The 27,355-nt window shown below is 40.8% G+C and overlaps 1 protein-coding gene across 6 annotated transcripts in view; it reads right to left on the bottom strand.

The window, feature by feature from the left end:
- The window catches only part of tcf12 (transcription factor 12), an 86,677-nt gene that overhangs the window by 22,891 nt on the left and 36,431 nt on the right, over positions 1-27,355 (bottom strand). For all 6 annotated transcript variants that reach the window (XM_042220518.1, XM_042220517.1, XM_042220519.1 and 3 more), the window contains exons 6-8: positions 17,073-17,134; positions 14,605-14,737; positions 12,123-12,175 (exon numbers count right to left, since the gene is read on the bottom strand). In XM_042220518.1, coding sequence (XP_042076452.1) covers positions 12,123-12,175; positions 14,605-14,737; positions 17,073-17,134 — 248 coding nt within the window. The remainder of the gene's footprint in view (positions 1-12,122; positions 12,176-14,604; positions 14,738-17,072; positions 17,135-27,355) is intronic.

The raw sequence follows: 27,355 nt of genomic DNA, 5'->3' as shown, positions 1-27,355 counted from the left end.
AACAGGCATGTGGCACTTTAAAGAAAACATGTTGTGACATTAGCGTTTTTGCTATTTTCTGGTCTAATTTTATGTCCTTCCACTTGTGAAGGACAGCTTTCTGTGAAGCAAAACAAAAACCACCACCAGAACAGCAACAACAACAACAACAAAAAGGGGTCTAAAAAAAAATCGCTGCAGGGCTTTCACTTCAATTTTTTCTTTTTCACTAATAGGCAACGGAAGAAAGCTCAGTGAGCTGCTCCATCTGTATTGGTACCGTGCCACCAACTCACAAGCCAATGGCCCACTGTGAATTCTCCCAGTGCTCCAGATGGTGAGCCTGCTATGCAACTCTGCATTATAACAAATTAATGTGGATGAAGTTGGTGCAAAGAATGAGCACCATCCTTCTTTTTCCTTGCAAGCAAAACAGAAAAAAAAAGAAAGAAAAAAAAGTTGTTGGTGGTTATTTAACAAGTGCTTTTGATCATAAAAGTTTGCCCGTTCTGTCCACATGCTATCAATTTTCTCCCCATCACCAAATGTAACACAAGCCTGTTATTACTTAATATGAAAAAGATCAAAGTCATCTTTTGTGCAGCGAGAACAAAAAGGGAAATGCCGTAATGGGTTATGAGGAAAGCTGAAACACAAGCATGAGTAACATGACCTTTTAAATACAATGCCATAAAAAAGCTAACCTCTTCATTTCTCTTTCAAATGCCCTTTTTATCTAACAGCAAAAACAACACGTGCAGTGACAGGTGGAAATCTGTCTGCGTAATTTGCTTATGACAGGATCATTACTTAAGGATTACTGAAATGCACTGCAGAGCTACTTCACCCGTTGTTAGACTGCCCTTGAACAGACTCATCAGTCCACTAGATTTTTACAGTAAAACACCTCAAGCATAGCTCGTCTTTACACCTAGAAGTCCACACACACACACAAACACAAAAACTATGGAAACTCCAAAGTTCCGAGGGCAGCACACTTTAATTAACGTATGTATTGACACAAAAGCAGTCACAGAGAAAAGCTTTTTAGAGTAACAAAAATCAAAGAAGTCATTACAGAAAAGTTCAGAAATCACATTAGGCTCCCTGTGGCGTCAAGAATGCCAAAGTGATTAAAAACAGATGGAATAACAGCAACACTGGTGCTTGGAGCTCAATCTGCAAACAGGAAAGTCTAACCTCAACAGGCAGCCTCTTTCCCTTAATCATTCCCAGACTCCCACTTGCTATTATTTCAACCCAGTCTCGGAGTTGAAGCGAGCAGCCAGTAAAAATAATTCAAGACTGCAAAAAACTTTCTGCTGCTCTGCTTCATTCTCTGCATGAGAGGAAAATGCTTTGGAAAAAAAAGGGCAAAACCTCCTTTTTTAAAATGTGTCTAACCTGGAATATTTACTTGTACGTGGTACAAAGCAGGTTTGAGTCACTTGTTTTAATTGCACTGTGTGACAGCTTTAACTGATGCAGTGGAAAATCAGGCAGAGGAGCATCGGACGCTTGCACTTGCATGCAAGGAGGCGAACAAAGTGCTTTAAAAGTTCAAACCAATTAAGTGCAAAAACTTCACATAAAATCAGACTGACAGTCAAAGGGATACACTCGTATACATACACACACAGGCAACCACACTTTATACAGCTCCCCTCCGTCTCAGACACACACACATTCCCAGAGAGACTACTCACCGATTTTCCGTTGTAGTAATACATTAAAGAGTTACTGCCCATTCCAGGGACAGGGTAGGCGCAATACATTATAGCTTTAACAATTTAAGTGATAAAGGTATAGTACAGCGGCACGCTAGCTTTCTCTCTAGACATACATCCAAACCGTTCAAAAGGGACTAATAATTCTTTCAGTACTGGCCTTCACACACACACACAGACCCACTCAGAGGAAACTTATGCAAAGCAGGATTGTACCATTCCACACTGTGGGAAGGGGTGGCTGTAAGAAGGGAGTGGCTCGTGTGGTACATCCCTCCCTTAAGCCTCTAAGTGCTGAGGCGAAGAGGACGAGGAGGGGGGAAGGGAGTCGACGGGGAGGTGGGTATAGAAAAGATAAAGGGAAGTGGGTGGGACGGAAAACAAATGTGTGAGCGGATTTAGAAAGAGAGGAGAAAAAAAATGTTTTAATTCCAGGCATAGAAAAATGCAGATTTTCTGCAGGGGAACCCCGACAAACTGGAACTAAAATAATTTTGTTCTAAGCAGGGTTTTATTGTGTGTAATTCAAAGGCGATCAAATGAGGGCTTTAAATAAGTGCGGCGAGCCTGTTCTCTTCCACACGTTTTAATCCCGGGCGTCTAATCTTTTTGTTTTTGTGATGATTAAATGAGTCTACAGGCAGTGAGGTGAATTATAGCTTTTGGAAGAGCAAAGCCATCTGGAAGCTCATTTTACCTGTTCCCACACATGGTTCGCACCCCAACAAGGAGTCATTAGAGTGGAGAGAGTGACGGCTCAACATTGCAAGAATTTTTTTTTAAAATCCATGAATCCAAAATCCAGCCAGCAATACAACGGCTGATTTATGAAATGTGAGAGTTTGGGTGTTAGCGCAGGGGGACCTTTAGCTGGAGCCCCTGTAAACACAGAGTTGTAAAGCATGCAACAGCTGCAGAGGGGTTGGCTTGTGACGTCGAAACAGGAAAATAATGCTCCATTTCCTAAACCCTGGGGGCCTCAGACGGGGGAGAACTAAAGGGGTGGGTGGGTGGGTGGGTGGGAGCAAAACATTGACAGCCATTTTACCATGGTTTACTGTCACTGCAAGCCACACAGCTCCCCATTACCTTTATCACGGGGGAGGAGAAGGAGGGGTGGGGGGTGGGGGGGTAAAGGAAAGAAGAAGAAGAAGAAGAAAGGAGGGGAGGAGGCGAGAATAGATACCATATTCTAGCAAGAGACCGGTCTGGACAGCCTGACTGGAGCCTTTCATGTGTGCCACTCGAAGCTTGCTCGACTAAACACAGGCCTGTAGACTCATTGAGAACATTACTGTTATAGAAAGATGAAAGCTTCCACTTCCTTAAGAAAACTAGGCCTTTATTATGCTTTTGCTTTTAGTACTGTTATTATTTATCCCCCTTTCTTCTCAGAGGTCCTTTTAAACTCATCCAAAACACTGGCTTTGCATGTTGTTACCCCTTTAAATCTGGCACTGTTTCAAGTTGATGCTTTAAGGAAAATGGTCATGATAGAAGTGTTTGAAGAGATCTTAAAACAAGTCCAGACACACATCGCAGTGTTGCGAGGAAAACACATGAAAGCAGGGACAAATGGGCACAGACACACACACCAGTTTTGGCTGATTCAGGATACATCAAACTAATTTCTCTCACTATTGACTCTGAAGGAGAGAAAATGCCTAAAAGAGTTCATTAATTTATAACGTATGAATGACCGTGACTCACAGTTCACAGTCTTGATATTGCTGGAAATCGTCACTGTTGAGCTGGGAGGTGAAGGTTCAGCTCCGCCCACCTGTTCACGCGATCCTCTCTAAAGACACTCAAGTCATCACAAGGTGCTTTTCTTGGGATTTGTTTGGGCCGAGCAAATCCACAGGCTGAGGTCACCCCCCAACTCACGCATGGATTTAGCGGTGATGTCATCGGGCAGGAAGATTGCTTCCTGTAAGAAGCTCTGGTTCTAATTAGGGAGGGCTGAGTGCGGGGCGCATGAGGGGATTCAAACCTTCTCCCTCCCAAACTCCTGGCTTTATCATGAATGGAGACTCAAACTTCAGTGTTTCTGTGCATTAAATCAAAAAGACCATTTTTTATTATCATGGACCATTAAACCCGCATTACCCAGACAGTAGTAACACTGGCAATGATAGTGATGGTTAATATTTTTATAGACTCTGGCAGCGTGATGCTAATTTCTAAAGTTAGCTGACCTGGACCCAAACAAACAGCAGATGGGGGATTACCCAAAACAGGCTCATTAGCCCTATTTATATGTATTTTAAGTTTTTTTTAAATAAATTAATTTAAACTTACTTACTAAAAAATTTTTTTTGCTTACATAGTGCTCAAGAGATTCGTTTTCTTTACATATTAAAGTCTATTAAAGTATACAATGAATCAGCTACTAACTGATCATCAACAAAATCATCCAAGTTTCTGTGTTCATTTTATCACAAACTATAAAAGAAAATGCAAAAACCTGTTCACTGCACACTTGATGTCTAAAAAAGGATTAAATAATGATCTCTGTAAAGTCTCAGTTACTGTATGACAGCTTGCATGTTTATATTTAACTATAACCTCTGCGTACGCTACAGAGCAGTGAGCTTGTATAATTGAGTCCAGTTATAAAAATTAAATTTCCCGGCAATACAAGCACACTGTACTGCAGGAGAAATCTCATTAAAATATGAAGATAAAACTAACAATATACATTATGCTGCATCAATGAATTGCATATGAGGAAAGTATAAAAAGTCAGAGCAAAGAAGTGAGTTACTGAACCTGTTTAGGAAATTGATGCTTCAAAGCCAGCTGCAGGCTTTAGTTGATACTGTTAAAGGCATCAGAGTGTAAGTGGATGAAGGGGACAGATTAAACACGAACGTGTATGAACAATAAGATGAGTGGCACTGATTTTTGTAGGGGTGCATGAAGAGGAGAGACAAAAATGAAACTTGGGGTTGACAGCACTGAGGCCTGTCTGCATTATTTATCTCCATACCTGGAGAAGAAACACACACACGAGGAAAAGCTGTTAAGACTGTGAACACTACTCATGCAGATCCATTCAATCACAGTTTTGTCATGTGAGGCCGGATCCTGAATTCTTCTGTATGAGAGCAGAAGCAGAGATGCTTTTGATGGAAATTTAGATGTTCTGACAAAAAGGAGAGGACAAGACAGATGCTGTACAAGAACACAGCACAGCAGCACTTTTTGGTTGATTTAGGAGCTATATGTTCACGTGTCCCAATAGTTCACGTAAGATGTTTTTTGTAAGATTAGCCTATAAAACATTAGCCTATAAAAGCATTTGAGGAAAAAAACCCTCACCTACAGTTATAAGTAAGAGAGACTGACTTTGGATCCATCCGATCTTAAACTACAAACTCATTTTTAAGAAGGGTTAAATTTCTTTTTCCCATGAGATGCCACATCGTTAATCCTGACTTCTTTGTGTTTTCCGCTTGAAGAGTTCAGGGAAGTGAAAGTAGACACCTCCTTTTTGCATGAAATGTAAAAAAGTGCTGGGATGGGACACCTGTTTGCTGTTTTGCTGCAAATCTATTTGACCTCTTCATAACAGACATTAAGGAGGGGAAAAAGTATGTTCTGGGACGGATGGCACATGTTTGAAATTTCAAGTTAAGCCTAATAATAGGCTTCAAAAGAAGAACAAAAATAAAACACAAGGTTTTATTTATTTTACTTTTTGTGGATTTTGTGCTTGTTGCATGTGACTGCTGGTCTCAAAAGCTGTTTTACAAATACTGAATGTCCACATTACAGACTGCAATTTAATACAAGTGACACGACTCATGGACTCATCAGCAAGAATGGAAAAAAAAAAAAAGCACCCTTATGTTTTCAATCATACTTACAAGAAGAGTGCACACATTTCAATAATTAGGCACTTGGACTAAAAACCTGATGGCAGGAAATGATAACACAAAGCTTCTAACCATATTTATTTTATTCTCCGAGCTAACAGAAATAAAAGGAATTTTAAAAATTTACATAACACATTTGTGCTGTTTGGACATCTGTCCAAAACCATATGGCAGGGAAACTAAAAACAACCTAATAACATTATCTCCTGAAAGAAAGCTTCCCTTTTTGACTTTTTCTCCTGCTGCTTACACTTTTACTTCACACTGTAGAATAAATGTGAAAAATGTGTAAACCAGAAGAGAATAGAAGAGATTGAAAGAACTGAATAAGACAGAGCGAGACTGGGGCATAGAGAATGAAGGCTTCTGTCGTTAAACGGTGAGGATGTAATCCTTCAAAGGATTAGTTTCATTACCTTCACGGGGACTCATTCATTTGTTCTGGAAGGATCTAGAAGGTCACTTCATCCGGGGTACAGATATGACCCAGTGGAAGCCCAGAATCACTATTTTGAATCTACCAACTTAATTTTTCACATGATTTTGATTCTAGTTACAGATGATGTCGCCAAACAAATAAATAACAGCACTGTTCACTGAGCAAAGCAAACCCCTGATTGGCCGTGACACAAGTAGGACAGTGCTCACTGGAAGTGCTGGGCATCTTAAAGGTGTAACTTATCTCGTCAACGGCAGACAGCAGAGCCGGTGAAGACCACAAGAAAGCTAATCAATTAACATCCTGGAAGCATCAACGCAGCAGAGACAGAAATCGCCACTTCTGGTCAGATCTTTCAGTTTAAAATAAGATAAGATTATCGTCTCCCACAGGAGAATATCGACTGAGATTTGGTGAAATTCGAACAGATGAAGCTGCACCTTTACTGCATGTAATTTCTTTGCTCCATTTCCCCTCATTTCCTGCCTTCCTCTACTGCTCCTATCTAATAAAGACTATCAAAAAAAGGAATAAACAGGATGACGCAGCGGTCCAGTGAGTTGGAGACTGACTTTCTATCCACTAACTAATTATGTAGGATAATTATGGAGGATCGCAGAGCTACCCCAAAAGATATTTATATGATCCTCCGGCCAGCCAGAATTTTGCAGGAAAAGAAGACTTACAGGGTGTCTTTCTACGCTGCAAAACCATCCCTTAAATGGCTCTTTTGTATTTTAGACTGCATGACGAAAAGCTCATTCATCCCTCCGGAGTGCTGCAGAGATGACTTTTGTTGTAGGCCAACCTGAATGTTAGCATCACCCTGGCTCCCTCGCCAAAAAAGCAATGGGATTTTTTTTTCTATAGGCTTTTAGTGTGACATATAAGTGTTCGATTCTTAAACATTTAATTCTGCATGATAATCTCCACAAATTAGCAGCACAGTTATAACCTGAATAGTAAAACATGGGTATTTGCTTGCATATTTGTTGTAGAACAAAATGTGAGAGTGACTAAAGCTTCTTATTACATCAGACCTTATTTTTAGGCATTGAACAAGAAGCTTTGACACAAGAGAACCAGACGTACAAAAATGCAAACCTAGTGTTCATTCTTTGGCAGTCTGCTGCAGCTGATGGGCAGAGGTGAGCAAACATTTACACCTGCACATATTGTGTCTGCACATGTTCAATTTTAAACACCAACACCAACATTATGAGGATGATTGATTTCTCTGGGTCCTTGAACGCTTCAAGAATAAACAATAGTAAAATTCTAATGCTCCAATACTTCCGAGCTGAATAAACTTCCGTTGCCTTAGAAGCAAGCTGACCGGCACACCTTCAGAAACCTGAATAGTCGCCATCTATGGTCGTTACACTGATCTCATTTATCCCTCAGTAATACACACATCACACATTACCTCTGACCTACAGCAGAATCCTGTGGTTCAGTGATGTCTTTTCCAGGTCACAGCAGCCACCCTTAGATGGTCTCTAAATAACAAACTTAGTGATTGTTGACAGGCTGTGTTCTTGAGTCTCCCAGCGATCTCAAATCAAGGTTTGCATTAATGCCGTACACTCACGCAAGGCTTACATGAATAATTTACAACAGGCCAGAATGTGAGTAATGACTTTAATCTGTGCATTATTTTTGTGCTCTTAGTCCTTTTAACTCCTTGTTCTCCTCACAGATGAAAGAGGTCAGGCCTCTGGATTGTTTGCCTGTTCCATTATCTGCAGCCTCTAATGTCAGTGGTAAATTTCAGCCACCCAAACAAAGATAAACACAAAGCCCAGGGTCCCAGAGGTGGCTGCGACTGTTCAGCATCATCCCGTCAAACCAAGGATGTCTATCTAATCAGCCATCTGATGAGGTCATCTCTGGGGAGCTCGCTAACTGGGGTCAAGTCAAAGCCTACAATATTGGCCCCTGTCAGTTTAATCACCTATTACAAAAAATTCAAAACAATGACATACAGAACATACACCAAATTCTAATTTTTACAGTGAACTGTGGAACAATCAGGAATAATTTCCAGCTTTACAGGTGTTACTCTTTAAGAAATAAAATTAAAAGACGACTTAACATTTGCAGCTTGGTCTGTTGTTAATATGAAACCCACAGAAGTAGGGCCTGCTGCCCGATAACAGCAACCAACTGTCAGCAATCAAGTCTTTTTGAGCTGTGCAAGTATTTAATATTAGCTAGTGGTCATGATACTAGAATTTAAAAACTTGATACCAAAAACCAGGAAAATACTCCATACGCGATACCACTTTCAACACCACAGGGAAAAAAGTGAGAAAAAAGAAAGTGTAATTAGCTTTTCTCTGACAACGCCGCACTCTAGATAGATAAATTTCAAAGGCCTAAAAACTGTATCAGCGTCATTATTATTGTTATTAATCCAATATTTCCCTTGTTTCACATTAGAAACCATTAAATTGTACAACGAGACTGGGAAACAGATCTCTGTTTAGTGACTTCCTACAAATAAATAAATAAAAATCAGCAGGCTACTTCAGGATGTAATTGAAAGTGTATGCATGCACGTTTGTTTATAATGTTCGTCCCTGCGGGTGTCATTGTTTAATTCATGTTTTTGTGGATTTACATCAGGATATCAAAAGGCAAAAACACAAAACATGCAACTTTATGCTTTTCTGCTGGGTGGCCCCAGAATCTAATTTTGCCTGAGACTTAAAAAGGCCCGGAGGTTTACAAAGGGCTTTACTGATGCATTTCATCTAAGATCTCTTCCCTGAGCCCCGTTACTGTCCCATCCTGCCACGGTTCAAAGGAAGAAACAAAAAGAAGCTGCTCTCACTACAACAGGAACCCTAGCTTACCACTGCAGTACAGTATTATTTTTGTCTTTGAGCCGTTAATGGCAGATGGAGAGAGAGAGAGAGAGAAAATATACCATTTGAAAGTCATGCACCAGACAACACTGCGAGGAACATTTCTAGGTCTTAAGATTCACAGCCTAGAGCAGACTTCCTTTCTTACAGCTCGCACAGTACAAATCTCTCAGAAACAAGGGTGTCTGAGTGATCTGTCAAAAGCAAATGTCAATCTTTTTTGTCATCCACACTCAGGGTTCTCGCTTGCAAAAGCCCCCAAGGGGAGCCGAATCTCAGCCCACCACTTTCTTTCTCTCATCCTGCAGCCATACCGTCACCAAAGCCAGGGAGGAAGTGTCACATCGAGCCGCTCTGCCTCTGACAAGGCGGGGATGGGGGGATGAGGCGGTGGGGGAGGATGGCACAAACGCTATTTACACAAACAAACTCGACACGCACACAGAGATACACACCATGCCCTTGCAGATTCCCAGAAATATCCTACAAGAGGCAACTTTCCCCCACGAGCTACGAGCTTTCTCTCCCTCCTTCTTCAGTCCTTCTTGTCAGACAGGTGCCCACGCAGCTGCCCATCAGCATCCCTCGGCGTAGCAGCCTGTCTGTCCAATGACAACAAGCTCTGTCCTTCATGTCCACTGTTCAGATTATACAGTCAAATAAAAGCAGGCGGCCAATGAGATCCGAGGTGTCTACTGTAACAGAACTAATGCTTCTATCGGTATCTCCCGCACAAAGTGGTAAGCTATAAATTTATAGATAAACAAACAGCTTTGAAGAATCCTTTAAACAACATATTGCTAGGCATATACATCACACGATTATACGATTACAGCCACTGCAGAATCCCACGTCTGCAAGCACACAGCCAGCAGACCACAGAGGAAAGTATGAGTGTGGTTGATGTGGGGGTGGGGGGTTTGTCTGTATATAAGATGAAAAAGCCCTATAAACATTTAAATATTTGCAATCACCAGCTGGCCCGTCTAGATAGTGTTCACATCCCGGTGCACTGCAGTGTCAAAACCTAACTGCACAGAGGATGTGCTCCCGTAAATATTTTGATTCAGCTCCATCATGTAGTGTACACACACATCACGCCTGGACTTGCATCTTCCATTGCCCATCTGATTTAAAAGTCTGAAATTTATTTTTAGACTGAGAGAGCAAAGAATACAAGCTGGGGAATAAAGAGGGGATTTGAGAATGAAATAAATAAATAAGAAAATTCCCAGCAGTAGATATAATGATGGGAAGCACTGTGTTGATTTTTTTTTTTTGTAAATCGAGCAGCTATTCAGGTCTCTGGTGAGGCTCCCGCGTTTGCTTACACAAGCAAAAGCTTTCGGTGGCATATGCAGCTGCATTCATGCTTTACAGGTACGCTGCAAGCTCTTCACACAGCTGCCTGTGGCAAAGTAAATCTGACTCCAGGTGCGCCTTCCCCTCGACACTTCTTCAACGGCAAACCTCGCTACATCCACAGCCCGCAATACAAACACGGCTCTCAGCTGATAACCATCCTCAGAAATGCAGCTTACACTCCCTCCAACAGTCACCAGACACACCTTGGAAGGCCGCAGGTAGCACTTTTCCCCATCCGATAGCTGCTACACCCATGCCTCACCTTTGCTTCCTATTAGCTCACTAAGCAATAAAGTAACAGCTCCTAAAAGCTGCCACACAACCTCCCACTCTAACATTTTCCACATATGCCAACTAAAAGAATAAAGAGGAGAAAAACTCTTTATGTTTTCCTTTCTCTGTCAGCAGGTAAGAAGAGACCTATAGCCCTTTATTCAACACTGCCATCTTTATTCTTTCAAATGGGATCAAAGACTAACTGGGATAATTCCTCCAAGCTCCAGGCTTTATCTTCTGAGCTGTACTGAGTGACAAGAAGAAGCTGTATTTTATCCCATGCTCTGTCACTGTTTTTCCCCATCTAGCATTGTACTGCTTGATTGTACTCTTATGAGTCACAGAACCGCACCTGCGCCCATGTGTTAAGTACTGACAAATAAAAGCCCAGCGTCCATTTACACAACAAAGAGATGTAACCCGTGAGGCAACCATTCTTTGCCTCCCTCCCTCCGTCTGACAAGACCTCAAATATATCACTTACTTAAGAGGAAGGCAGCGCACGTTCCTGCTCCTGCCAGGGACTGCTCTCTCTCCCTCATGCTCTGACAAACTTCTTTTCAAATACAAATCCAGAAACAAAACACATGCCACCCTTTTATGTTCGGTGGCCTGTTCCATATTTAATTTCAGAGTAACAGCAGTAGAGGTGATGATTATCAAAGCTCTGCAAGGCAAATCCAGTCTCAGACTCCCTCGCCAAAAGAAGAAAAGAAACCCCGTCATTGTTTAAGGAAAGAAAATGTTGGATTTTTGGTAAACCAGTTGCTTCTGATTAAAAAGGAAAAAACATTTTTTTAAAATCCTTGTCTTCTACTAGTTCTGAGAATTCAAGGCAAAGCCTAATAAAAACCTCTGACGATCCACCGGGGTTTTTAACAATGAACATCTGACTTAGTGATTTATGCATATTAATGAACTCCAACACCCCCTGTCTAAGCGAATACAAGCTGAGCTCCACACTTCTCTGCATCCTAATGGTTTCTGCTCCACCGGGATCATTACCAATAGAAATTTCAGATATTCTGTGCTATTAATCTCTGTCTGTCCTCCTGTTCGGCTACGTAATGACTAATTAAACATCAAAAGAGCAGAGCTGTGGATCCGCTCTGACAGCCTCTCTTTCTCCCAGGAGAGGCTGTGAGGAGGCTAGACTGTGACAGGGCAGCACTGAAAATCAATCACCTCAAGGTCCACATGTGTATTCACACACTCGCACGCACGCATGCATGCGCTTTTGCACGACACACCAAAAAATCTGCAGGAAGTTGTCGCCCGCCGAGACCTTTACGTGCTTGGATTAAAACAACAAGCATGTAAACAACAAACACTAAAAGTCTAAATCAAACAGCCACCACCGCAGTCGCTGTTGAACAAGCCGCACAGAGACAACACAATTTCAATCCGAGAAGTGTGCCGGGGTTGTCAAGAGCGCTCTGTGTGTACAACTGTGAAAAGAGAGGGTGTGTGAGTGGTAAAGATGTGTGTGCGTGTGTGTGTGTATGTGTGTTTGAGTGAGTGTGTTTGTTTAGGTGAGCTCACTGTGAAATCTATTTATATGAGAGGTAGATGATCTTCCACTCACAGATGAAGGCAGGCCAGGAGGGACCTTGCGAACCTTTTTTGTTTGGAGAGGATCTGTGGAAAGATGAAAGCAGGGTGTATTCATTCAAAGGCAGAAAACAAAATAATAAAGAGGCAACTGTACAGAAGCCATAACTCACCAACAAAATCCTACGAAGCATTGTTTGTGATTTTCACACAAAGAATAAAAGAAAACTACACACAGTCCTACATGACATATCAGAGAAATATGTCGATACTTGTTTTTTTGTGTGTTTTTGTCATTGCTCTTTCAACGCAGCCTGATGACGACTGAAGCCAGACACCAAAGCAGGGTGTGTTCATATTAGGGCTGGCCAAGTTTTATATCAAATGTGGAGTTATTACAGCTGTCATTTTTTTAATTAATCTTATCAAGTGATTATATAAAACTAAACTAAAAGTTAAAAGTAGATGTGAAAATCAGTAACTAAAATAAATACAAAAACTAGACTTTTGAAAAAAAGGAAAACTAACTGAATTATTTACCATTATTTACCTGCTTGTTTCAGTTTAGCTTTTATTAGTTTTGCTGTTACTTTTAGTTTTCCTTTATTGTGCAGTGGATGTCAAACAATTAACACTGTCACACAGACGCCCCAAGGCTCGGTAAACATTAGAAACAAAGCCTCACCATGGCTGTACATAAATATAAATAAGTATTTAAAAAATATTTACATAGCGAAAATGAGAGAATCACAATTTTTTTGATATAATATTAACAGAAAGTTTCTTTTTCTAAAAGAGCTCATTTAGATCTTGGAAATGGTTTCACACCTGAGGAATATCACACTAAAGTTAGATGAAAATGTTTGGTTTTTTCCATATTGAAGCTATAATATCTGTGAAACCACACACATGATTTGCGCAATTTTAAAGAACATGTGCCCTGAAAATGTGAAGCTGTAAATAAAACAACCTATTGTGATTTCTACTCATCAGAGATCAAACATACAAAATACCATATTTTTCGGACCATAAGGCGCACTGGATTATGAGACACACACTAGATGAAGGGGTCTGTTTTCATACATAAGGCATTAATGTTGAATTCTCTCGCAGCTGCTCCATTCCCATGTTGTTGCAGTATATTAATAACTAACCTCTTATTGTGGATGGATTATCTCAGTTGTTCTCCTGACTGAAGTTTGGTCCGTTTACAGTGCACTACCATGCAATTGCATTTGTCAAAAACCAACGGGAACCCTCGCCTTAACTTAGTTAGCGTTCATCCTCCAGCTTCACTGTGGTATGCTTTATGTTATGCTAACATAGCTGTGTCGCTAGTGATCACATAGCACAGCATTATATACCAGCTAGCCCAACTTCAGTAACCCTGCAAACGTCACTGCTGTTTAGTTTAGTTTTCTGTCTTCATTTATGTTGGAAGTGATAGCAGAGCTGTACGTTTTAATTTTTTTTCCAGTCAGAACATGCTATATCATGTTTAGGTAGCGAAGCTAGCGAGCTAACTTCCTGCTAACTTCCAACTCCGTTAAATTTAATAAATTCTGTTTTCATGAATGCCTGGGTGTTAAACGTAATTGTTACACCTGGTAAAGCAGCAACGCTGATCATTTTATTAAAGATGAAAGAATTTAGACAGTTTTAAACTCTCAGTGACACCAGAGTGTTCGTTTGACTTTGGGACCTGAATAGACGGAGTTTTGGACCCAGATTACTCCGAGTCCATGAGGCTCCTAACTACGGTAGCCCTAATGCTCAGACAATCCATCAAGCAGTGCGACTTCGTAGCTTACCAAAGTCGTACTAAAACATTTTTTTGACAGATTATTCAGGCCATGCACCGCATAAAATCGGTTAGAGGACAGTAAGCACAACCAGAATTCATACATAAGGTGCACCGGATTTCAAGGTGCACTGACGATTTTTGAAAAATTAAAGGATTTTAAGTGAGCCTTATAGTGTGGAAAATACAGTAATTCAGTTAACTTTACCTTAACTTGAGCTACACTCCCGATAGTGTGTGATCATAGAGCCCCAGCGCCTAATAATTACTCTACTCCTTTGTAGGACCTAGCTCAAGTAGTTTTCTACATAATTGAATTTAAATATTGCACCTCAAAACAGGAGCTTGAAAAAAATGCCCAGATCCTCATCCTGTTTTTTTTTAAATCAAAGTAATGACAGTATGGACCTAAAATCTTGCACATTTCTGATTAAAATACAATATTTTCCTTTATACAGCCAAATCTGAGATGAGAGGCATATGAAGAACTGACTGAGCAATAGTTCGTATGTAATTGGGATTTCTCAAGCATGAGCTAAAGTGGTCCAAAAAAAAACTTTATCAGAAAGGCTCGAATCCTGCATTGCATAATTAAGGCTGCCTTTATCGAAACTTGATCTACTTTTGGAGCACAATGTGAAATTCAAATATTGTAAAACCTGCTTTGCTGGTCATTTAAGAGCACTTTTCTTTCAGTCATGAAGACGGCACTGACCGATGGCTGGAGGGTCTGGCAGAGAACGTCTTCTTGGATTGGCTGCAGTGAAGGAGAAGAAAGGAGTAGCAGACTTCCCTGACGTAGTCACTGAACTCGGACTCGCCAACCCAATGTCTGTCCTTACAGAAGGCTGAAAGAGAAAACGCAGAAATGTTTAAAAACTAAAGGAAAAAAACAACTTTTATTGTCCAAACTGACCTTCAACCAGTCATTTTTTTAAGCTCTCTGCATTTAAACAGAGCTTTGTTCAAAATAACACATATTTTAATAAAGAGAAGCACTCAGTGTCTCTCACTTGACCGCTTGTATTAGATCTTTCTTTAGTACACTAACTTCAGTATATTTAAAAAAAACATGCAAAAAGTTTACTTCATGCTATGAATATTCTGAGTTATGTGGTTTCAAAGTAGAAAGCAGTTGATTTAAATTTTGCACTTTTAATTCACATAATTATTCCAGCTTTTATGAGCCCATATAACTTCTTAAGTATCCACATGAAGCCTTCAGTGCTGAAAAGCACATTTAGGCTCTGTTAAAATCTAAAACCAAATCAGTTTTACACCCACAGCAAATGCCGCAATCAAAAACCAAAATCTTCTTCTTCTCAGTATTTTCAGCACTTTCTATGACCAGCTTTGAGCATTAACTTCTAATGCCTTTAAAATTTAAAGGCTATAAAATGTAACTGAGATGGAATACATTCTTAAGCTCTGCAAATTGAATGTGTCTATAAGTTGTGAGGGCTCAGAATTTGGAAAAAAAAAATATTTAAAAGAATTAAAAAGTGTAAAATTGAGCCTAGCTCAAAGTGTGTGGAAATTTTGGTGAAATTCTGCATGTCTTTATTAAATAAAAATCAGCTGACTGGGAACTTTCTGTCAGATGTGGTTGATTTTAAAAGAAATGAATAATAAGAAAAAAAAAGCAGAAAACAAAAAATTCTATTTTGTTTTAAAAAAAGATTTCACATATCTTTTTTTTTTTTTAACATGAGAGGACAGACTCCGCCAGCCTTGAAAGCTTACCATGTTACCCTGTCACCAATATCTGTTTGACCTCTACAACCCTGACAAACTGGGTTAAGACGCCCAATTAAGAGCTTGGTCTAATTAGAGTAATCGGCTGGAGATCAGGAGAGCCTAGAGTGTATGAGTGAGGTCAACTCAGCCCGATGAAGAGTAGTAGTAGTTGGCTTGAAAACCTGCCTCATGTGCCCTCTTGGATTCCTCTTTGCAAGCTGAGGATTGACACAGTTTACCACTGAGACATTTCTATCTGATGCTTTAAAGTTCCAAATTTAGTTGGGACTAAAAAAAACAATGTGTACATGAGAAGCAGCACAAAAGAAATGAAGCTAATTTCGCTGATATGAAATGTAGGTCAGGAAAATAGTTTGCAAAAAAACAATCTGTCACTGATGCTGGAGCTTTCACATGGCACAACAGACCCACTTCTGCTGTTGCCTTTGTTCAGTGACATTGAATACCTTCAGCAGCACTGGGTCTGACCTCCTTTATGCTACTGTAGTCAGTCTGGGAGGAACAACATACGAACATCACTCAACAATCATCAGCTCAGCTCTTCCAGCTTGAATAGATCTCAAGATTGTACAAGCTTCCCTATCCCTATCCCTAACAAAATCCCTCAGATTTTGTGGTGAAAAAATCCTGAAATTCTGATATTAAATGTTAAGAAGCCACAGCTCATGTGAGGCACACCTCAGCACCAATATGCACAAAGGTACAAATGGTACCATGCTCTCCCAAAAAGCTGATTCTGTTCATCTGGACGTAGCGTTTTCAGTGGGAGAAACGTTTCGTCACTCATCTAAGTGACTTCTTCAGTCTCAGCTGACTACAGGTTATATTTGCATAAGGACTGAAACTAGCACCACTGACGAACAATTGGCCGTGAGGTCAGTTTCATAATCATTCATATGCAAACTGTTACCACGCTGTCTTCTGAGCCAAGTTGGGAACTGTGTAAGTCTTGATTGACTGTAAAATGACCACATGGCTATACGTCATGTGCCAAGTAGCTCATGAGATCAGTCGTCTTGTTCAGCTATTTGTCCTGATTAGATGTCAATTGGTTAATCTCAGATCTGTGCAGCTGCAGGTGTGCACTCTTTCTTCTGTGCTTATTCACAATATCTAAAACAGTAGAGTTAGTCAGAAAGCCAAAGCAAAGATAGTTTACATTGTAGGAGGGGGTCTTGGTGGTCTTGTAGCCTCAATGGGACAAAGCCGAGAAGCCATAGCTTGGCACCAGCCTGAGGTATGGGGGTCTGTTTAACTTTTAACGCTCACTACTCAGCACATCACACTCACCACACATATTTGCTATAATGAGACTGCCTACAACAATAAAAAAAATACTGTTTGACTTATTTTGAAGTAAAACATTTTAAAAGCGGGATGGAAATGATGCAAAGGTCTATATAGAAGCAACAATGAGAGACTCACCTGGCAGCCAGATGCCGCAGGATCCCTGCCATATCCAAGAAACGAAGCCCTCTCTGATTTACCTGTAACAACAGACAAAAAAGAATAATTACTATTTCAGTATTTTATGGAACTTTTATGGAATGCAGATGGTTTTATAAGTAATAACAGGCTGCGGTATTTAGCCTGCAGTCAAGCGTTTAGCGCAAGATGAACACTTAATTTGCTGTAATGTGTTCTTAGCTTTACTCACAGTGATTTGTACGTTGTTGCACCTGTTTGCTTAAAACAGGATTTTCACATTATTCAATTTAAGGTCACACATTTGCTTCTGGAGCCTGTCTAGTACACAATCACTCAAACAGTGCTAGTTAAAAGCAGCCACACTGGAGCGGTGAATGCTGTGATGCAGCTCCTGTGCCGAGCAGTCACAGAAAGGAGGAGTTTGGTTTCCCTGTGCGTTGCCCTTGTAATGATTTAAAACATTATTGCTATACCTGATGAACACCTATTCTGCTGCTGTCAGATGTTGTCTACTAAGCAAAACTGAGGGCTTTAAATGAAAAAGAAAAAACTCACAAGCATGCTTAAATGTGGTAAAAATGTTATTGTAAAGGAAATACTCATATCTTTCTTTCTGGGTAACAACATGTAAACAACACAGAAGCCCACAAAGAGTCTACTGTAGTATACTGACATATCATTTAACAAATTTGGGAGCTTTTATTCGAGGACACGAGCAGGATTCTTTTTCTGTTTAGAGCAATAATAAAATATCTTTGGACAATCTTGGAGCTGCTGTTCCTTTCACTGAAGCGAACAGCCCAGTTTGTCCCACTTTCATCTGCTGTCTACTGTAATATCATCTGATGCTGGCAGGAAAAAGAAGGACACAAAGAACGAGGGATTGAATCAGTAGACGGATTAGCTGACGGACTCATGGATGTACATCAAGTGGAAATCTCCGGGGCTGAAAACTGAAGCAAAGTCCTGGCAGTTCCTCTAATGGCCACTTGAAGCTGTCTCCAAAGTGAGCCAATCCCCATAGACTTGCATGTTAAACTCAACAATTTTACAGCAGAAATAAACATGTTTACAGCCCAGTACAGAAAATAGTTTTGGTCTCTATTGATAGTTGGATAATTGGGCGGTGTGGTGGTGCAGTAACTAGCATTGTTGCTTCTCTGTTGTGAGCATAGAAGGCCACAGGTTTGAATCCCCTAGTCATGGTCACCCCATAGTCTAAAACCAAACATGTTAGCTTAACTGGTGACTCTAAATTGGTGTGAATGTGTGTGTAAATGATTGGCACTGCAATATACTGATGACCTGTCCAGGGTGTAGCCCATCTCCAGCAAGTCAGCTATTTAGATTTTTTTTTCCAGTTTGAAGGTAGGGGTATATCCCTTTTGACAGGCAGAAGCTGCCTTCAGGGTCTCAAATCTGAATCTGAGAAGCTGAACTGAGCATAACCCTAACCCTGTTGGTGAACTGTAGAGAACTTTTAATGGAGCTATGTAGAAAAAAATGGCTTACTTTGCAATAATTGCACTCAGGACCAGGAATTTTAGAACTTTAATAAGCCCACTATGACGTCATGTGCCCTCTCAACTTTCATACTGGTGCTTCAGGCAGAACGGACTCGCTGCACTCAAGGAAAGCAATTGCCGAGTCTTTCTCAGAGTTTTCTCAAGAAAGTCTCACATCAGTTTCAAGATGTTGCAAGATGATCCCTCTCTGTAATCTCTGACCTCTTGCTCATACACGCCTGTCTTCAGTCCAGCCACGAAATGCCAAGTTACAAAAAATGTGTGCAGCAGCCAAAACTCTGTTTGTTAGCGTAACAACAGCAAGCATAAATGGGGCACTAGTCTGTTATTTAGCACCAACTAGTAGGTATGTGTGTCTGCTTGACACACACAAAGTCCACAAATGCAAAACTATTGCAGTCGACTGACATCTAAGCATGGCTCCAAAAACATCAACACAGCAGTGGCAAAATGGGAAGTTCTGAAACCAATATTTTATGTACAGAAAATCCTTTACATTCAAGAGATCAAATGTACTCAACTGTCCTGCAGTAAATGGTTCAGTCACGAAAAGTTTCCTTATCTGGATTCCAGTAAAAGCAGGTTCTGTTACAAGCACTATTCAGCAGACCAATAGCAACACCTGCAATACTTCTGTAAAACTGCGTTATGACTCTCAAAGTTTTCTGTATGCAAAGTATGTTTTGGTGAATAATTACTGATCCAACTGTCAGAGTCCATCTCTCAGTGTCAAATCCTCAGAGGAAGGCTCCCAAGGATCCGTCAGGGGGGGAAATAGACCTTAAAGCACACAACACCCATGAATCACACACATCACAATATCCACACTCAGCACTTTTAGTCCCCTGGAAAAAACAAACAAACAAATGAGAGCTCCTCTGGGAGAATGATGAATAACTTTAACGGCATCGTACATTATTTTTGTCAGACTTCCAAATATTACAAGCACAGACAAAAGTGTTGGAACTAAATTCTGTTTACTCTGGGGACAAGGAAAATATTTTTTGTGCGTTAAAAACCTGCATAGTTCAGATCTTTTGTTACACAATGACTGATCTGAACAGCACTTTCACATGCGCAGGTGAACCGAGGCACATCTAAGAGAATTCACTTGTGCTTATCTGAGCAGTCCTGCAGGAGACAGTTGTTCTGCATCTGTCCATGCCGCCTTTAGAGATGAGGGAAGCTGAGGGAATCAGAGAGGATCGTTTAACTGGCAAAGCTGCTTCTTTTCTAACAATGATGTGAAACAGTTCTGAGCCATTGCGCTTGCAAAAAAGAAATAGGATTAAGTTGTCAGTTACCACCAACGTTTTCCATCATGGCAGGATGATGAAATGTCTCCTCTGAATGAGAATATTAATTTCTTTATTTTCTGCCTCATGTTCGAAGACGGTTTAGTGAAATTCATTTTCACTCATCAGATGTAATCAGAGAGAAAGGTCTGGTCAAGGGCAAGAGTTGAATATTCACTGCAAGCACGTGTTCTTGCACACACACCGCGTCTGACGTGAATAATTGATCGTTAGTGCCGTAGGCCCAGACTCAAACAACAGATGTGTTTGCAAAAACAGTCGCACTTTACACTATGACACAGAGAAGCAGTCCCTCAGGGCCACGAGAACAAAGCCTAACAGAACGAAGTATAACAAGTGCTGCCTACTGTGTTTAGCCCTTTACATCGAGCGTGTTGCTAAAAAACTACATAAAATTCGTAATTTCTCAGATGGAAACTTGTACACGCCGAAAGATCTGCGGGGGGGGGGGGCAACAAATTCATCCACAAGAAGTGATGATGAGCTGCTCTGGATTTTTCTAAAGAAGAAACTGAGATTCTGAATTCGTCCAATTCTCACAAGAAGGTTTGATCCAGCAGTAGAGGCTGAATCACGACCGCTTTCGTACATATTTCAGGATGTGAGCGAGGGCAGTTTCAGCTGTCATCGGCAGAGTTGGGAGCACATCAGAGGAGGCAGATAAATCACTTCAGAGAGCCGATTGACCCACAGCAGCGTCTAAGTGTGTGTCTGAGGTAAAACAGCATGGCTTTACTATTTCCATATCTTTGTAAAATTCAGTACCAGGTTGCGTTTTGAGCTAATCTGTTTATTTGACAAAAAAAATAATCCAAAGAATTTCGCTTAATCTGAAAAAATAAATGCCACAAATATGTCCTGCAAAATTACACGGTTGGCATGAACAGCTACAGAAGTCAGAAAACTGCTGCTTTGTATGTAATGTTATTTAATCATAATAGACAGGTTGCATTTTTCCTTAAATGGTGCCAATTTGCAAATATAGGGCATAGTTGTCTTGTTTTTTTGCTTTGATTACCCTGTTCTTGAGAGTAAAAACATCATTATTTAGCAAATTGAATTGACTTTAAGAATAAAACATCATGGAACAGCAAGTGTAATGTACACTTAATGTACATAGGTTTACAACTATCAGTGACAAAAAAGGTGTCAGAGCCACAAATTTGGAGAAACTGAAGCTAGACTAAGCACCTGTGAGACCACAAGACATGTCAACCCCCATTCAGACCGCACTCTATCTCTCATGAATCTGTCAGCAAGAAGAGATGGATGCAGCAGCACTCGAAGGACCAATCCAGTGGCAGCGCTGGTTTAACTTCAGGAGTATGCACAGGGATCATGGATGAGCAGGTCTCTTAGCTTATTTAAACTATTCTTCAGCAAATGCAGCAGCTCTAACCTCTTTATCTGATCATGTTTCTCCCTGCTGCCCTCAGCAAACACTTCAGTGCCTTCTGCGATGTGTGGTGCAAAAACACAGCTTAAATCTCTCTGTGGTGTGATGTAGATTTACAGGAATTTGCTCCCAAATTTCAGGAGAATTCATATTTATGACGCTGAGGTAAAGTAGAACAAAGTGATACATCAAATGGAACATAATGCTGGGCTGGCCGGTTCTAAAGCCAGGAGCCTAAATTAGCTGAATAAAATATCATGCAGTGACACCATCTTCTGTCTGACGCACAAATACTGCAACTTACCGTGAGGAAAATAGGTCACAGTACAAGAGTGAATTTCCCATTAATGAACACAACTCAAAGTAACTTTTTAAACTGCACATTCATGATTGAATTAGTTACGTTTGAAGCTTATACATTAAAGCACATCCCTACTGTGAGGAAAGAGAATTAAAATAAAAGCAGGATTTAACCGTTTCATGTACTTGAGGCTTGTTATCGGCCGCATTTTGTTTTGCCTCCTCCGTGGAAGTCTGTGTGATCACAGCCTCACAACAAGAGCAACACAAATATTGTTATTATTACTTCCTGAGTACGCCCATTTTTTCTGTGCGGCTCTACATGGGACTAAAGCATGTGTTTTCTTTTTGTGCCGTCACAGGCCCACTAATGAGTCACCGAAGTGCAGTGATTGATAGACAGCACAATTCATTAGGTGCCTTAAAACATCAGTGAGAGATAGAAAATGTAAGAAAGCAACGCGAGTAAAGTGGCTCAATTACCGCAATCACCATCAATAATACGAATGTATATATGCAGACATCACTCAGTATATCCCCAATGCAATGAAAAATCAATCTCAAGAGTGGGAAAAAAAACCCATCAATTCTGATTTAAATATTCGGCAAAGCTGCTCATTAGCATATCACACAGAGCTGAGAAGGTGTAACTACAATTTCACTGCAGAGGAGGATCCATCTTCAGCACAACGCAGCTGATTCACTGAGGTAAGTCTTTATCTCCCAGGCCACACACCTCATCGGCAGTTCGGTAAAAACCTAAAAACCTAAAATCCTGCAGCCATGCAACAAACTAGAAAAAGGACTTCCCCAAACAAATAGTATTATATTAATAAAGGAGAACAAATAGCAAACACTCTGGTGTGTCTGGGATCAGCCTTCGAGGAGCTTGGTCATTCAGAGGAGCTCAGCCGCTACTCCTACACATCAGAAGGAGCACTCAAAGAAATGATTCTTCACCCTCAATAAACATGATAATAATATAATGATAATTTTGATTAAAGACTGCAACTGAAATATATGAAAACAAAGGGTTGCTAATTCAAATAATTCATTATTAAGGAAAATGTGCCTGCTATAAACTGAATGTATACCAGTCATTCCAGTAAATGTAACATTTTATGCTGTTTTTATGTAACAAAATTAAATGGAAAAGTTACTTGAAATAAAATTAAAGTCAGCATTTTAGACATAAATGTTTTTTGACTGAGCCAACTGAGGGGACCCAGGGTCCTCCTAGGTTTTGGGCATGTCCCATCTCGGAGGAGGCCCGTGCACATCCAGGACTGGAGAGATTAGACCTGTGAGACGGCCTAGGAAATGCCAAAGTCTCCTTAAACCCCCGTTAGTGACAGGAAATGGATGGATGGACGGATGAATCAAATACCAAACTGAAAACATCCAGCTCCTCGGTGTTAACACACTGCAGAGACACTTTTGGAAGCTTTAACAGCTTCGGGTCTTCTTCTCTGTGTGGATATCACACTTTCAAATACAGCACTGCAGTTTGTCACTGGCACCTTTGCACAGGCTGTGAACAGGCATCATGAAGTCATTCCACAGATTTTAAAGCATCGCTCGAGTAGTGGCTTTTCACACACTTGTAGTGAAGCTACTCTACTCAGAATTTAAGAGTTTTTTTAATCATCACGCCACTCCAAAGTTTTTGGCACAGTGAAGCAGAAAAACTTTCATATCTAACAAATAATTTGGCTCTTCATGGTCCTATTGTACTACCATCGTGCTTCAGATGACAGATATGATTTCCTCTGTGCCCAGTTTCTGCTAAATATAGCACTTTTATGACTTTTTTTTTAGTTCACCTATTGTTGAGCCAGATCCAACAGTTGCTTTCCTCGTGCTTTTCAGTCTTTTGCTGTTTTTCCATTCTCCGGGCTACTGCCATGTGCCTTTTATCAAGAGTGGCTGCTTTCTACTGTTTCTTCCACACAGACTAAATTTCGCAAGTGTTACCCTGGTACATTAACTCCTGGCACGTTCTCTCACTGCATCTCAAGAGGGAACATATTTCTGTCAGTTTTCTCTTTAGGGTCTTGGTCTCCTTGTCTGCTTATTTCCCTTCTTATTTTGGGGCTGAGCACATCTCTGTTTTTAATTTCCCAACCTAGACTGCTGGTACTCACCAAGCAAGAACTGTCCAAGACACCTGTTTCCACTACTAGCTGTTACACAGCTACACTACAAAAGGTGGGAATTTGGTATTTTTGCTCAATAAGACTTCTGTAGATGTTTTCTATCATTTCATAACTTCAACCCACCAACCTCAGAGGGCATATACTTCTTAAACTGCTTAAAAATGAATTCCACATGGTGTTTCCTGCAACAGCCAGAGTATAAAGCACAAAAGATGACAGACCACATGACTGAGAACCATGATTGTCTTCTCAACATCGTTAGGGCTTCATTATCCCTTCAATCATGTTTCAAAAGGCACAACTTTTACTCTAAAGGCGAACGTTCTCCGTTTCCTTTCATCCATCCAACCATCCATTTTTTACTATTTATCTGGGTTCAGGTCATGGGGGCATCAGTCTGAGCAGAGAAGCCCAGACTGTCTATAAAGCACCCCTCATAAGGTGTTAATAAACAAAATTAATTTAAATAAAAGCAAACAATTTGTAGGTAAATGCTAAATACAATCTGCACATTAAACCAATAAAAATGTAACTCATGTTTAAAATACTTTAAATTTTTTCTGCAAGTTTTAAACCAGTTCAGCGTCATCTGCCTAGAGCTAGTGGAGCAGAGTGTAAACAACAGTAGGTGCAGGAATTTTGCAGAAAAAAAAGGCAAGCTGGCCAGTCATTCACAGCATGCCTCCTTATTGATCACAAGACTGCACCACAGTATAGCACTGCACTGTGCTGAGCCCCTTATTTTGATACTGTGAGAGGTAGTGACCTAAGCATCCCCAGGGATCAATTCAAAACCCTTGCCACAAAAACAGCCAATTAGCGAGCGTGCTTCACTGCCTCTCAGATGCATTCCAAGGGTCTCTTTTTTCCATCCACAAAATGAGTCAGTTTCCTTCGCTCCAAGGAAAGTCAAGACCATGAAAACAAACACATTATACAGTATGAGGAATTATGCTTAAAGCAAGTGAGCTTATCACACGCCGACTCAGTTAGTTTATTTTTGCTGTGTCTGTGGATCTTTGCTCATACGCGTCATTATGTGATGACTCCCCATCATTTTTCTGGCTCCCAATGGGCCTTTGGGGGGTTACTACAGATGTAAGTAACATTATTTTGCTGGAATCTGTGCATTTTTGACTATTTGAGTAAACCCGATGTGTATTACGGTCAAATACATCAAAACATGATGAATAAAACTGAATCCTTAACTCCTAAACTCAAAACGTTTCTTTAAAAAAGGTTTAGTTGCAGCCAAGATTCAAAATTTTTATGTGACTTTAGCATTTAAATGTAAATATTTTAATACAGCTTAATGCTGAATCCCTAAAGAAAGATGTGCACTACAGGAGTCAGACTCCGACGTGACTAAATGATAAACTGTCAGTAGGGTACTCTCGGCTATACGACGCTAATGTTTTAGCCTGTCTGGGTGCCTTGGAAGTAAAATTAGACAGGCTCCATGGTTACTAATACATTCCTCTGGCAACCAGAGATGGTACAAGGACATGCCAGGCGTACACTCACTCCCTTTTCCCCCATACCTTTTAACACGCCTCCTTTTGTTTCCTTCACTTATGAGTTTGTGTACATCCATCCATCCAAATCTGTTTGATGCTTCCCAGCAGATTTTTTTAGACTGTAAATAAAAGCTGACTGGGTTAGAGGTTAGGGCAGTGTGTGTGTGTGTGTGTGTGTGTGTGTGTGTGTGTGTGTGTGTGTGTGTGTGTGTGTGTGTACACTGGTGGAGGATTTCTACAGCCCAGCATTAGAAACAACAGTAGGACAGAGGAAAATAATAGAGCCACAAAGCACCGAGGAAACATGACTCCCTCGCCCTGAGCTCAACATCAATTCTGCGCACAGCCTTGTCAGCGCCAACATTATTCAAAACAGCAAGAGCAAATGTTAATGAGTTCTTATTTGCATATTTATTTTTTTCTTTGTTGAAATGTCACTGATTATTATGTACTATGATGATAAATGCATCTGCTCACGCAGCCTGATGTGTAATTAGCCATTAGGTGGAATGAATAGATCAATTAAAGGCAAGGGACCAGGATTAAGGGAAATCAAACTGGGAAGAATGCAAGAAGGAGGAACAAAATAACACACTTGGCTCAGGGGGGGAGAAAAAACTATACTGCTTTTAGATGAGGCAAAAAATCCAGAAGGGGTTACTAATCAAGAGAAGGTGTCTAAATCAGCGAGATCAAAGATATTCCTCGTTTTATTGCGCTTTTTTTTTTACCCCTTAAGTATGACTTTGAAAATCAGGAGCAGCTAGCTTCTGCCCTTCGCTCCAGCTAACCAGTTTATTTTCCCCCTAAAATCCATCTCTCTGTATGAGAGGAGAGATGGGGATTTCCTGATTGTATTTATCCCCTCTCCCAGGATAATCAGGTGCCGTGGCTCGGTCTATTTGAATTTCTTCTAACTCGGTAAAAGGGAAAAAAGGGGGGGTGTGGAGGTGGACAGGGGAAAATGTTTTCGCTTGGCCTTTGCCTTTTTCCAAGCCCAACTATTCTCCTGCCAGTGCTTGTTATTCACAAATGAGGAAAAAAATGCATTACTGCGGACCAGATGGGAACATTCCACATGACCAAACCAATCAATCACCTTGGTGGGACGCAGGTGTGACACAGCCGTGCAGCAACACACCATTTCACAGTCTATCAGGCACAAACACATGGTCACCAATCAATGGCACCCTGAGGACCCATGAGGAGGGGTGCTTCTCCGCAGCCTCACTGGTTCATAGCTGATGACTTCATAATCACACATCCATTCTCTCAGAGGAGAAAGGCGATGAGCTCCCTAATAACGTCTCCCACCATGTGAACACCAACACTGTAATGGATGCTGCTGTAGCGGGGACACTAACATGCTCCCCTGCATCTCGCATTCACGTGTGAGCTCAGCGCCATCATCTCTGTGAGGATGAGACAGAGCGCTGTCTGGGGAAACAAGAGCACATTTAACAAGCTGAAGAAATGTCCCCCAGCCGGCTATTAGAATCAAGTCAGTGTGTTGCATCAAAGTACAAGATTATGTTTGGTCTTAGATGCCAAACAACTGTTGAACAGCAAAACAACAGAGAGAGCCGGAGAGAGGTGAAGGACAAGGAAGGATACACACATGGGTTAGGAATGCTGATCCAGCTCCAAGCACTGTGGGAATATTTCCTTACGCAGATATACCCCTAAACCCCCCGAAAAGTCTTCAGAGCAAAAGCCAAAAAAAAACACCAAAAAAAAAAGCCTGAAGGGGATAAATCTTTTGATGAGTACTCTCTGTGTGGATGGCACTGCACCAGGGCATAAATTGTAGTCACCATTTAAAAGAGGTTTGTTGATTTTCAAGTTGGAATTTTGTTGGTTTGTTTTGTTTTGTTTTTTACCTTCCCACCCCCGTTTTCATGGCAGTAAAGAGAAAAAAAAGTCTCACAGAGCCATGCTTCGCTCTACACTTCCCACACTTCACACTCTCGGGGCTGTGCCAGCGCAGGAGAAAATGTCAGGCATTGTCAAGTGGGAGTAAAGGCGAAACAAATGTTTGCATTTTATTATCCAATTACAGTCCACTGCAG

The sequence above is a fragment of the Haplochromis burtoni genome, unplaced genomic scaffold (assembly GCF_018398535.1).
Source record: "Haplochromis burtoni strain Fernald_Lab_line unplaced genomic scaffold, NCSU_Asbu1 Contig_50, whole genome shotgun sequence".
Classification (NCBI taxonomy): domain Eukaryota; kingdom Metazoa; phylum Chordata; class Actinopteri; order Cichliformes; family Cichlidae; genus Haplochromis; species Haplochromis burtoni.
The sequence above is the reverse complement of the archived record's forward strand: the minus strand, read 5'-3'. Positions and strand labels throughout refer to the sequence as shown.